This window comes from Zalophus californianus, chromosome 16 (genome assembly GCF_009762305.2).
Source record: "Zalophus californianus isolate mZalCal1 chromosome 16, mZalCal1.pri.v2, whole genome shotgun sequence".
NCBI lineage: Eukaryota > Metazoa > Chordata > Mammalia > Carnivora > Otariidae > Zalophus > Zalophus californianus.
Window position 1 is genome coordinate 5,861,393 of NC_045610.1, and position 12,698 is coordinate 5,874,090.

At 44.2% G+C, this 12,698-nt stretch overlaps 1 protein-coding gene across 1 annotated transcript in view; it reads left to right on the top strand.

Moving 5' to 3' along the window:
* Positions 1 to 12,698, top strand: part of LOC118356381 (dynein heavy chain 9, axonemal-like) — a 148,573-nt gene that overhangs the window by 53,754 nt on the left and 82,121 nt on the right. Inside the window, exons 13-17 of the mRNA XM_035724677.1 lie at positions 1,143 to 1,398; positions 2,886 to 3,127; positions 7,967 to 8,102; positions 11,595 to 11,791; positions 11,890 to 12,317. Of these exons, the coding sequence (XP_035580570.1) occupies positions 1,143 to 1,398; positions 2,886 to 3,127; positions 7,967 to 8,102; positions 11,595 to 11,791; positions 11,890 to 12,317 (1,259 nt within the window). The remainder of the gene's footprint in view (positions 1 to 1,142; positions 1,399 to 2,885; positions 3,128 to 7,966; positions 8,103 to 11,594; positions 11,792 to 11,889; positions 12,318 to 12,698) is intronic.

Below are 12,698 nucleotides of genomic sequence, written 5' to 3' on the forward strand. Positions count from 1 at the left end.
ACCTCTGAAACAAATAATGCAACATATGTTAAGAAAAAAAAGAAGATAGCAGGAGGGGAAGAATGAAGGGGGGCAAATCGCAGGGGGAGAGGAACCATGAGAGACGATGGACTCTGAAAAACAAACTGAGGGGTCTAGAGGGGAGGGGATGTGGGGATGGGTTAGCCCGGTGTTGGGTATTAAAGAGGGCACGTTCTGCGTGGAGCACTGGGTGTTATGTACAAACAATGAATCATGGAACACTGATCAAAAACTAAGGATGTCATGTATGGTGATTAACATAACAATAAAAAATTTAAAGAAGAATACCAAAGACCGCACGCATTCCTGCATTTGAAGAGCTCGTGAACCAGTGGGGATGGAAAGCAGGGAATACAAAAATGATGCTGCAGGATATCATACAGACTGTGACAGAGTTCTGCACAAGTCTAACAATCGTACAGAAACAGAAGGAAAACCATCATGAGAGTTGTGGAGGACTGTTCACAAATCCACGGCGTCAGCTTCTCTACCATACGACAACAGGGAGCACGTCTGCCACTTACAGAATTTAAAAGATGAATAGCTTAAAAAAAAAATAAATAAAAACTAAAACCCAAAGACATGCCAACACAGGCTTCCAGAAATGAAGGGCTATTTCAAATGATTTATATCTAGCAACTAAAGTTGTGCAATGGGCATCTCCTCTCAATTCTGTCCGTGTCTGTGACTGTGTGTGTGACCTGATTGGAGAGAATACCGGAAGTCTGAATTTGAGGCTTCTCAGGCATGTGGCTAGTGTAGACCTGGTGATTCCCCTCCCTTGCACCATTGCCCCTCCATGGGAATTAACTGGCTCAGTCAGCCACATACCTAAAAGCATCAAGGCAGACCTCTCCTGTCACTCATGCCACCTTTCTTGAGTTTTTCTTTTGTTGCTCTTTGGGACTTACAGACGTGGTAAGACTTTCTGCCTCTGAGTCCTCTTCCTTCTGCCTAAAACTCAATTTCCTTTCTCTAGGTTTAAGGAACAGGTAGGAGCAATAGTTGAGAAGGGACCCAGAAGGTCTTTGGGGCCCTGGGGTTTTCCAGGCCTTGACTGATAACTGCTGCTTTTCCCTGCCATGGAGCTACAGCCACTTAATGCCGATTCTCTTCTCCAGCTGCTTTCGGTGCTGAAGGAAATGAGTTATCTTGAGCCCAGGCAGATGCAGCGCATTCCTGAGACAGCGGCAGCCATGTTCTCCTCCAGGGAATTCTATCGGCAGCTCGTGGCTAAGTTGGAGCTGATGGCAAATTGGTACAACAAGGTGGTGAAGACTCTTGCAGAGGTGGAATTTCCATTAGTGGAGGAAGAGCTGAGGGATATCGATCTCTGCCTGAGAGCTGCGGAGGGGACTCTGAACTGGAAAACAGAAGGTAATGGGGCACTGCCTGGAATCTGGTGGGGAGGTTGGGGTCAAGCTCCTGATAAAGTTGGTAGAACCATGAATGATCCCCACAGTAATCTGGTTTGTGTTTGAAACACAAGCCTGCCCTCTCAGAACCTATCCGAGGCAGAGAAGGCAAGACGGGCCAGTCTTGTCTTCCTTCTCTTTGAGTATGATTAGTAGATTTAGAAAATCTTGCCACCATGTCCTGGGGGAGGCTCAGAGGTTGCATGACACCTCCCATAGTCTCCAGCATGTATTGGGCACGTTAGCGTTTACTGCATTATCACTGTTACTTAATTTTCTTCACTAGACTATAGACACCTTTCTTTTTTTTTTTTAAAGATGCATTCATTTGAGAGAGAGCGCACAAGTGGGAGGAGGGGTAGAGGGAGATAGAGAGGGAGAGGAGAATCTCAAGCAGACTCCCTGCTGAGCATGGAGCCCAGTGTGAGGCTCTATCCCAGGACCCATGAGGTCATGACCTGAGCCAAGATCAAGAGTCGGATGCTTAACCGACTGAGCCACCAGATGCTCCTAGACTGTAGACATCTTAAATGAGGGTACTGTGCGTTTAATTCTCATGTATCCTCCAATTCAGTACTAATTTCATGGGTGGATTAACATTTGCAGGGTACTCTGTGAGGGATGGGGGGGTAATATGGGATATAAGGTGTATGGGACGTGGTTCCTGCCCTCAAAGAGCTCACATTTAGTTGCAACAACGGACATATGCACAACTATAAATCATGCAAAACAGGCTACGATAAAAAGCCATCACAGAGTTAAAAATAAAGCATGATGAATCACAGGAGAGGGAGATTAATTCTCCTTAGAGTCCTCAAAAGAGGTCAAGTTTCAAAAGAAAGTTACAGTCAACTCGGCAGTCTTGGAACACCATATTAAGCGAGTTTGAACTTTATTTTATACGCAAGAGGGAACAATATTTTCAACATTTCATAAAGCAAAAGTGCTTAAAAAAAATAAGGTCCATTAACCCAAACGAAATCCTCATGGTGCACTGGGGTATGTCCCAGCCACTGTGCCAACTTTTGTGTGCTTGGTTGGTAAGCATTACTTCTTTGTTTCTTTCCCTCCATAATCAGGGTTGTGGTAAGCTTTGGCTGTTCAACACAACTAAGAAGAAAAAGGCTCTCGTGATAACAAAGTAACCTGTGCAAAAAAGCCTTTTAAAACAAATATTAGGGATGCCTGGGTGGCTCAGTCGGTTAAGCGTCTGCCTTCAGCTCAGGTCATGATCCCAAGGTCCTGGGATCGAGTCCCGCATCAGGCTCCCCACTCTGTAGGGAGTCTGCTTCTCCCTCTCCCTCTGCCCTCACTCATTCTCTCTCGCTCTCTCTCAAATGAATACATAAAGTCTTTAAAAAAAAAAAACCCTACAAATATTAAATCCCTTCCTTTTATAGCAACTAGGCCTTAGCTATTTTGATTAATTATGTTTCTTTGGGGGTACAGGCATTTGGGATTATGTCATTCAAATCACCAACAGCATTCATGATCTCGAACAAAGAATTCAGAAAGCTAAAGACAATGTGGAAGAGATTCAAAACATCATGAAAACATGGGTGTCTCCAATATTTAAGAGAAAAGATGGAAAAAAGGAATGCGTTCTTTCCATGGATGATCAGCATGACCGGATGGAAAAATATTACCATCTCATCAGAGAATCTGGACTTAAGATTCATGCCCTCGTTCAGGTAATAACCAGCCTCTCAGAAACACATACCTCTAGCCGAGGGAGAGCATCGGCAAGCATGTTTGGGTGCAAGAAATGATTTGAAAATGAAAACAGTCAACAGATGCTGTGTCTTCTGCATTCAGGGATGGAAGTTTATAATGATAACAAGAGAACTAAAGCTAACAGGCAGAGAGGAAAGACACATTCTGGTATCAATGTGTCAAAATTAATACTTTCTTAATGGTAGTAAAGACATTGGCATGACTTAAGTCCCATGCCAAACCCCAGGGAGATAGAAGGACGTGCCTGGTACAGAACCCTAAATTAGCTTCTGTACTAACCAGCCCCAACTTGCCTGCACAGCCTGACGCGGACCCCCAGCAGCATCTCCAACACCTAGCTCTATAAGCCCGAGGATATGAAAGATGACCATGGTCTCCCTTACCTGTCTTTGGTAAAGAGAAGAAACAGTGCAGGCTTCCACACTTCATGCAGTGAGGCTCTTCCCTGCCTTGTGATCAGGGCAACCTCGTGTCTGCTATCAAAGACTTAACTATGGATGGGAGCTCTGAGTGGTGACTGGCTTCAACCCTACCCCATCTGCCCTGCACCGGCCAGTTCTAGCCGATTGATCTCATGCCCACAGTCAGGAATAAATTACAGTTGCTATCTGGGATTATCTGTGCTTCAAAGCAAGTAACACGTTGTACTTTAGACTTTATTAATTTTATTTATCTGTTTTCTAGTTCATTAATTTCTGTTCTTTGTTCTTTATCCTTTCTTTTCTTAATTTAGTGTTATGATGCTCATCTTTTTTTTCCCCCAGCCTCCAAGGGCAGAAACTTAGGGTATAGATTTTAAGCCTTTCTTCTTTTTGAATACAAGCATTTGACATAATTTTCCCCATTAGCTGTGTTCTAGTTCCATTCCACAAATTTCCTGTGCCTCATTTCCATTGTCATTCAGTCTTAAATTTTTTTTTTGCTTGTGACTCATTCTTTAACTCCATGGTCATTTAGAAGTGCATTGTTTCATTTCCCTGTATTGGGGGGCTTCTCTGGATAGCTTCATGAAATTGAAATCCAGTTCAGTCCAGTTGTGGTCAGAGAAAATACTCTCTAAGATCAAAATCATTTGGAATTCACTGAGCCTAGAAAACTGTCCATCTTATTGCATGTTCCTTGCACACTTGACAGTACGTTTATTCTTCCATTTTTGGGTATAGTGTCCTATAAATATCAATTAGTTCAAAGTGGTTGATAGTATTGTGCAGATCTTCTGTATGGTTTCTGAATTTTTTGTCCATTCGTTCTACCAATTATTGGAGGTGGAGTGTTAAAATCTCCACGTGTGACTCTGGATGATTGTCTAAGCCTTTAGCGCAGTCAGAGTTTTCATCAGTATTTGATGTTCTTTTTTAAAAGATTTATTTATAAAAATAAATAAATAAATAAAAGATTTACTTATTTTAGGGGGGAGAGGTAGAGAGGGGGGAGGGTCTTAAGCAGACCCCGCACTGAGCATGGAGCCTGATGTGGGGCTGGATCTCAGGACTCTGAGATCACAACCTGAGCTGAAACCAAGTCAGATGCTTAACTGACTGCGTCACCTGGGTGTCCCTTGATACTCTTTTACTACAAACACATTTATAATTATTATAACTTCCTGATGAATTGACCACTTTATTATTATGAAACTCTCTTTTTATTTCTCAGAATACTCCCTTGCCCTGAGGTCTCTTTTTTCCTGTTAATACTCTAGTCTTGCCTTCCAGATTCACCATTCCTACTCTGCCCCAGCCGTCTTCCTGCCCTTCTACATTCAACCTGTTTGTTTCCTTTGATTCGAATTTCTTCTCTTAAAGACAGTATAGTAGAGACTTACTTTCCTAACAACTCTGTTGATTAACTGGAACGTTTAGATTATTACCTTGAACATAATTATTGGGATGATTGGATTTAGCTCACCGTCTTGTCATTTCCTGTTTCCTTCATCTGTTTTGTTTTTCTGTTCTTCCTTTCCTACCTTCTTATTAACTTTTTTTTCGTATTCTGATTTCTCAGAATTATTAAAAAAAAATAAAAACTCAAGAAAAAATACTTATAGTATTTTATATTCACCCACATACTCACCATTTCCAGACTTGTTTTTTGTCTTTTCTGGAAAACGGACTTCCCACCTGTGGTCCTTTCTCTGCAGCCTGAAGAATGAAGAACCCCCTTTAGTTTTTCTTGCAGATCTAGTCTGCCAATGACACATTCTCTCAGTTTTTGTTTCTCTGACATGTCCTTATTTCACATTTGTTTTTGAAGGATAGTTTCATTGGATATAGAATTCTGCATAGACAGTTTTATTCGTCTTAACAAAAATTATTTCCTTGTCTCCTCCCCTCCAATGTTTCTGAGGAGAAGCCAGCCGTAATTTGTGTCTTTGTTTCTCTATATGTAATGTATTGTTTCTCTCAGGCTGCTTTTAATAGATTCTTTTTTTAATCTTTGTTTTTTGTTTTGTTTTTTTCCTGTCTCACTGTGATGTGCCCAAATAGGTTTGCTTTCCGTTCACCCAGCTCGGAGTTTGTGAGCTTCTCGAACTTGTTTTTCATCAACTTTGAGGAGTTTTTAAATCAAATTATGACACTCTTGTCTGCTAATCCCAACATCTATTTTATTTTCTGAGTCTTTTTTTTTTAATGTGACAGAAGTTTATTTTTCTCTCACATAAAATAAATCTGAGGAAGAGGCATTCCAGAATTGGTATGGCAATTATTTGCTGAGTCTGTTCTTGGTGATTATTTCCTCTCTCTGTTAAATGTCATGCTTTCCTGCTTCTTTGCATGTCTAGTAATTTTTTGTTGTTGTTGTTCAGTTCTAATCATATTGGATGCCACTTTAGAGTGTAGTTATTATTTCCCTTAAAGACTGTGTGTGTTTGCTTTGGCAGGCATTTAACCTACCAGTGGGTCAGTTTGATCCTGTTGAGGCTCAATGTTAAGCTTTGTGAGGATGGGTTTAAAGAAGCCTTACTCTAGGGCAACCGTAACCCCCAAAGCATGGTGTTTCTGGGGTCTCAGCAGAATTCCTACATTATCTTCAAGGTCTTCTGTTATTTCTGATAGAACACGAACATTGTCCAGTACTGTATGACCACACGATGTCCGTGCAGCTTATGACAACTGTTCTCTGCCCAGCCTTACCGAGACTGGCCCTCAGGCTGTGCAGCTTCATAGTCAAAGATTCAGGGAGACTCCACGATCTCCATAGCCCCAAACCCCCATTGCTGTTTTTTTTTCTGCCCAGCGGAAGGGTGTCTGTCACTGTAGTCCACATCCCTGAGCCATGGTTTGGAAAGTGCCTCTAAGTAGAAAGTCAGGTGGTTGCAAAGCTCAGCTTAAGGATTTCCCTTCTTTGAAGGATCACATCCCTGTTCTCTAGTTGCCCCCAAAGAATTGTTTATTAGATCCAGTTCTGTAGTTACATGTAGTGGAAGGGCAGGTCTGATCTCATTCCTCTGTCTTGCTTAGAATCAGAAACTCGAGTCATTTCTTTCTTAGTTCACAGAAATTCCAACATTTTTGCTCCTTAGACCATAGTAGAGCTCAGGTGAGAGTTCGAAATGTAGAGATAGCCATACTGATGGTGTGACATTAGGGAGGAGATAGAACAACTATACAAAGCAGTCATAAAAACGAAATGTTTTAAAAAATAAAGCAGACAGACACACACACTTAATAACATCTGAGAGCAACTTGATGTTGTCAGTGTCTTATGATTTGTGTGATGATGGCTTTAAGTCATTAAGAAAATCTATCTATTTTGGAAAGAAAGGGGTATGTAATGCATTTTAGACATTTTAGAGTTTTGTCACATAAAGACAGGATCATGAGGGTTTTTTTTTTAATCCAGGGGGGTTTATACATGGAAATGTTTGTAAGGGGGTGTGCGTCGCCTACAAAATGTACTTTCTGCAAAGTAGTTAGCAGTTTGTTTGAGGATCTGGGATAAATGGAAAGTTGACGTCAGAAGGCTTGATAATGAAAATGGTGATGAGTAAGCGGGATGTGTATGCCATGCCATCAGGTCAGGGAGGGAAGGAGGGAGAGGGTGGAAGGAGGGAACACACACGTGTTCCTTTATGTGTATGCATTTTCTTTTTTTTTCTCTCTCTTTAGAGAGGGAGAGAAGAGGGGGAGGGGCAGAGGGAGAGGGAGAGAAAGAATCTTAAGCAGGCTCCATGCCTAGCACAGAGCCCAATACGGGGTTCGATCTCACCACCTTGAGATTGTGACCAGAGCTGAAATCAAGAGGTGGACGCTTAACTGACTGAGTCACCCAGGTGCCCTATGTGTATGCATTTTCTTAGTCACTCAGCATGATGGCTTTTAATAGTAAATGCCCCAAACAAAACACTCCAGCTCATTTCTGAGGACTAGCCAGGAAATGCTTTACTTGCTTGAACCCCACATTTCTTACACCTTGAATCCTAAAGCCCTCTACCCAGAGAGTCCCTTCCTCTCTCTGCTTTAACTTCTGCCTTGATGTAGCTTCTTCCATAGCACGTCCATCTGCACTTATAAATCACACCCTGTGTCCCATTTTTCCTGGGAAAGTGGCCTGACCCTCCTTTCTCCGGGACATGATGAGACCCCATGTTCCCTTCACAGATTAACTTCGTGTTCCTTTCACTCAGGGGTTATGCCCATGAGACAGAACGGACTCGATATATATGTAATAGCAAACTTTTCACAAGAATTCTTCCCCTGCCCCCACCCCAGTGTTGTTTTTTTTCCCATCAATGATAACTAGACCAGTCCTTCCATATTATTAAACATGGTTTAAATCCATTCTTCTTTATTTTATAGGAAAACCTAGGTCTGTTTGCAGCAGACCCAACCTCTAATATCTGGAAGACTTACGTTAACTATGTTGATGAGATGTTGCTGGATGGATTTTTTCTTGCCATCGAATGCTCCCTCAAGTACCTCCTGGAGAACACTGGTATTTACTGGCTTATGTATGCGTGTTACTACTGGAAAGATAACAGTAGCACCTGTTGATTAAAAGTCAAGCGCGATTGAGTGCTTTGTGCCTTTTCCCAAAATGTTGTGGATGCTTTGTGAATGGTACATAATAAAATAGCCAAGGTATTGAGTTTCTACACTGCTCCCGGAGAAAAGATTTCTCACTCTTGGAACTCAGGTGGTAAGCCAGGCTCTAAGATAGTGAAGCCCATAGCAAAAACAAAAACATAAGGGCCAATTCAATCTAAATAAAGCTTCGTAAAGAGGGTGAATTTGAAGCAGTAGACAGCACAGTTAGTAATGGCGGCTCCCTCTGGACTTGGCTCATGGCCATGGGAGGGGGACATTCTTTGCCTTCAAGCTTAATGTACTCTATCTCTGTAGGCTTTTGAGAACACAGGGAGGTTGTCGTAGCCAGGTTAAGTGGAAGAAACAGAAATTTTTCTGTGTGACAAAGAGGCAAGCTGGGGATGAGGTAGCTTTCACAACGAAAAGGAATGTTAAGGAGGTCATGGGCATTCTCTGAAGCTGTTAAAAAATAGCTTTGAATTTGTGATGAATAAACTGAGTTAAGGTATACAGGGCCAACCTTGGCTAGTAAGTGGTGGGATGGAAAGAGAGGAAGAGTGCAGGAAAATATTGAATTAAACCTTCACGTTCTGGTAGATTCTGAGGAACTTGGTAAGGGTCCCATTGATGAATTCATCAGAATGGAAAGGCTGAGGTGAATAGTTTGACGCCAGAGGATGAAGATGTTTAAGAGAGAGTTTTAAGACGTCAAGTCCAACCCAAGGAAAGAAAGAAAATCCAGTGGTAAGATGGTTAGGTCAAGTTCCATGTCTAGATACCCAGCCCAAACAAGAGGGCATGAGAATACTGGGCTGATGATACAGGGGGAAGCAAGGCCCAGCACTGGGTGTAGCACAGATGGGCAAACTTCCCATGGTCTTGGTAGGTGGAGTGACTGAGGTCAGAGACATGCTCTTTGTTTGCAGGGTGCTCCAAATCAAGGAGATTGGGCATCAGGAAACAGGTTCCAGGATAGTTGGCATGGTGGGGGCATCACCTTCTAGAGCCTGGGGGCAAGTAGCCAGTGGGGGCACCAAGCACAGCCTCTGAGACTGGAGAACTGGCTCCTAGGGACCAACAGTGTTCACCTTAGTGGACCGACCAAACCTTGTCTAGTGTTAGAGGTTCATGGGGCCTCAGCCATCCTCTAGAAGATCCTAGAATTTGCCCCAGCACACTTGGCACAGGCACTGCATGGGAAATATTTCCTAAGCATAGTGACTCCATGCTTGACCGATGCCTATCCAGCTCTCCTGAGCTGGGCTGTCTGGGGTGTCCCTTGTCCTCCTCCTGTGGGAGAGTGAGAGGGGGAGCAGGAGGGTAGAGAGAACATGATGGTGGTCCTTCAAGATTGCCATAGTGACCTTCTTTCCATGGAACAGGCGGGAAGGAGAAATGTACTTTCTTCACGATATAGAACGGGCAGGAGCTGGACTTCACAGGTGCCTGAACCAAGGAGCTCTAGAGGAAATTTTGAAGGCACTGGTTCTCTAAGAGGGGAGGAGAGGGAACCTAAGAAGGGTAGCCTCTGAGAAGAAAAGCACAGTGACCCTTTGCAGTAGCCTAGCTGGACAGCGTTATTCTCCCAGCTCTCCTTCAGCATTTCCACCTTCCTGTGCTCGGTGAGGCTGACACCATTCCCACGGCTTGGGCTGGACTCCCTGTCACCTCTTAAAATGTAAACCCTACCTAGGTTCGATGCTCCCCACTCTGTCCAGGAATGCTCTTCCCCTTCTTAACTCCGAAAGTGACTAACTTGTACCAAGGTGGTAGAACCCCCAAGATAGTCTGGCTTGTATGGTAATGATGATGTCATTGCATCAAACCTAGGCAGTCGGTTCCCACAGCAGCACACGGGACTGAAATCTCATGGAGTCAAAATGGTCTCATGATTCTTTTACATCCTATAAACTGTATGTAACCCGATCTATTAAATTATCAGTATCTCATACATATAGTAATGCAGGGTATATCATGAATATATATGCAAATCATATTATAGGCATTTTAAAAAACTATTCCATGATAGTATGGTAATTTCTGTGCAGTCCCTTAAGTCAAATATGCATTTGGTGGGATGCTCCTGAATCCAGTAATACAAATTTATCAGCCCCACAATTTTGAAGGCAAGGCCCTGGTCTTACACAGCTTTGAGGATCCCACAATTATCTCAGTTGGGGTGAATGACGAAGCTATGGTAACCAAAACTCCATCAGTAATGTGGCTTTACAGGACAAAGAGGTCTAGCCCCCAAGTTCTAGACCAAGGGGAGTGCTTCCGGTTAGCGGACAGGTGGTTCCACCACGTTCTAGGGCCTTGCTCTCATTTCTGTGGTTGAGCTGGGTCACCGCCACATCCTGGCTCTTGTCCATGAGCGGGGAAAAGAGCGAGTGTAGGGATGGCTTCCCTGCTGCCTCCAGGGCCACAGCCCAGAAGTGGCAGCCATCACCCTTCTCCATGTCCCACCAGTGAGCCAGGGCTATTGCCAACCTGACTGCAAACAGGGCTGGGAAATGCAGCACATACCCACTCTTATCTCTGCTTCTGGGGAGGAAGGGAGTAACGGATTCCGAGGGGTTTCCACCACCCACAGCAGCCAGCACATCACGGTCTCCCAAATATTTCCACAGTCAAGGAGACCTACGAATATAAGCGGTTATTAATAAAAGTTTAAGCACTAATCTTGTACTTGCAACATCTTGCTCCCTGTTATATTTTGATTTAAATTTAGCAAGGCAAGTTAGTCTAGCAAGGAATCAGGGACCTGTTAATTATTTATGCCGTTTTTAAATTTTTTATCACTCTAGGACTACAGAATTAAAAGAAGTTCTGTTTTCGTGGAAAAAGATCAGAACTGGCAGGGCGGTAACCTTGTTTTTCCTGCCAACCCAACTACTGACAAGCGCGCCACAGTGCACCTAGTGGCTACCGATGGGATTGCATGGGTTGTGCTTAGGGAATAATCAGCTGCTTCTGAGAAACGAGCTTTACAAAATCAACCTGTTCTCACAACTAGAGGCCATTTGGCCCACCTCGCTCCCCCGACCCAGGCATTTGGGAATATGGAATGGGAATGGCTTGGGTTGTTCAGTCACTGGGACGTGCCCTCCAAGGACAGGAGGGTAAATGTCCTGCAATGCCCAGCACAGCCCAGCGCAAGAATTGACCTATTCAAAATGTCAGTGGTTCCCCTGTTGGTAAACATGGCAAGACTGTTACCTTCACCTTTTCGGGGAGGGGGAGGGCGAGAGTTAGCAAATTTTACATTTCCATTTTCCTCTACCCAAACAGGTGATAGCAAGGAAAGAAATGTTCTGAGCGCCTTAAAAAAATGGCTGCTGCCCTTCGCCCATTTTAACCATTCTTCGTTTGGTGCGTACGTGCTTTCCTTGTTTTTCAGAATGTAAGGCAGGCCTCACCCCGATATTTGAAGCCCAGCTGAGCTTAGCCATACCAGAATTAGTTTTCTCTCCGCCCCTGGAGTATGGAGTGAAGGGTGGTTTCTATGACGCTGTTGAGGGTCTGGTCAGCAGCATTTTTGGAATATCGTCTCTGGTGCCACGGCTTTCCCCCCAGAACGGCTCTCCCCACTATCAGGTACTGAATCAGCGACCACCCTGCCTTCCAGCCCAATCTGCAAATTTCTTGCAAAGCGTGGCCATAACCAGCCTGCTGTCGCCTCGCCCCTCCCCCAGGTGGACGTGGAGAGCATGGCCCCTTTGGCAAGCATGAGGAGCACGCTCCTGGACAGGGTTCAGAACATGATGGCCCTCTGCTGTGGCTACCGGAATGCCTTCAGCCAGTATTCCTACCTCTATGTGGCAGACCGGAGGGAGCTCCTGAGCCAGTTTCTGTCCTACGGGCGTGTCCTGACCCCCGGGGAGATGGAAGCCCACACAGAAGATGGCATTCCAGAGAATCATCCTCCCCTTCTCCATCAGTTTAAAGCACAGATCGACTTTTACGAAAGCCTCTACGGAGAAGTGTGTAGGCTGGAGCCCATCAAGGTGTTCGACGGCTGGATGAAAATTGACCTCCGACCCCTGAAAGTGTCTCTGCTGAATCTAATTAAGAGGTGGAGCCTCACGTTCAAACAGCATCTCGTTGACTATGTCACCAACAGGTAATACCGTTATTCTAGTGTCTTCCAGCCTCCCAGGCCGTTGGGGACGCCATGTTTGTCATCTTCTTCATATTTACCCCAATGATGGGTTCATTGGTTCAGTTCAAAGTGAAAACGGCTGGCTAAGGTTCCAGGCCCTTGGACACCGGTGATAACTTTAGTTCTGCCCTTCCCTCGGTTCACCAGACGGGGGTCTCTTTTTGTTTTATTTTCCATTTGGTGCCCCACGTGTGAAAAGCACTCAGTAGATGGTGAATAATGTTCTCTGCGATAATAGCAGATCCGAGCTCCCTTTGCAAAACACTCTGACTGTGAAATCTCTTTAAGCCTGGGAAGTGGCTTAAAGGGGGTCTGATGGGCCTCTTCCATCTTATTTCTACC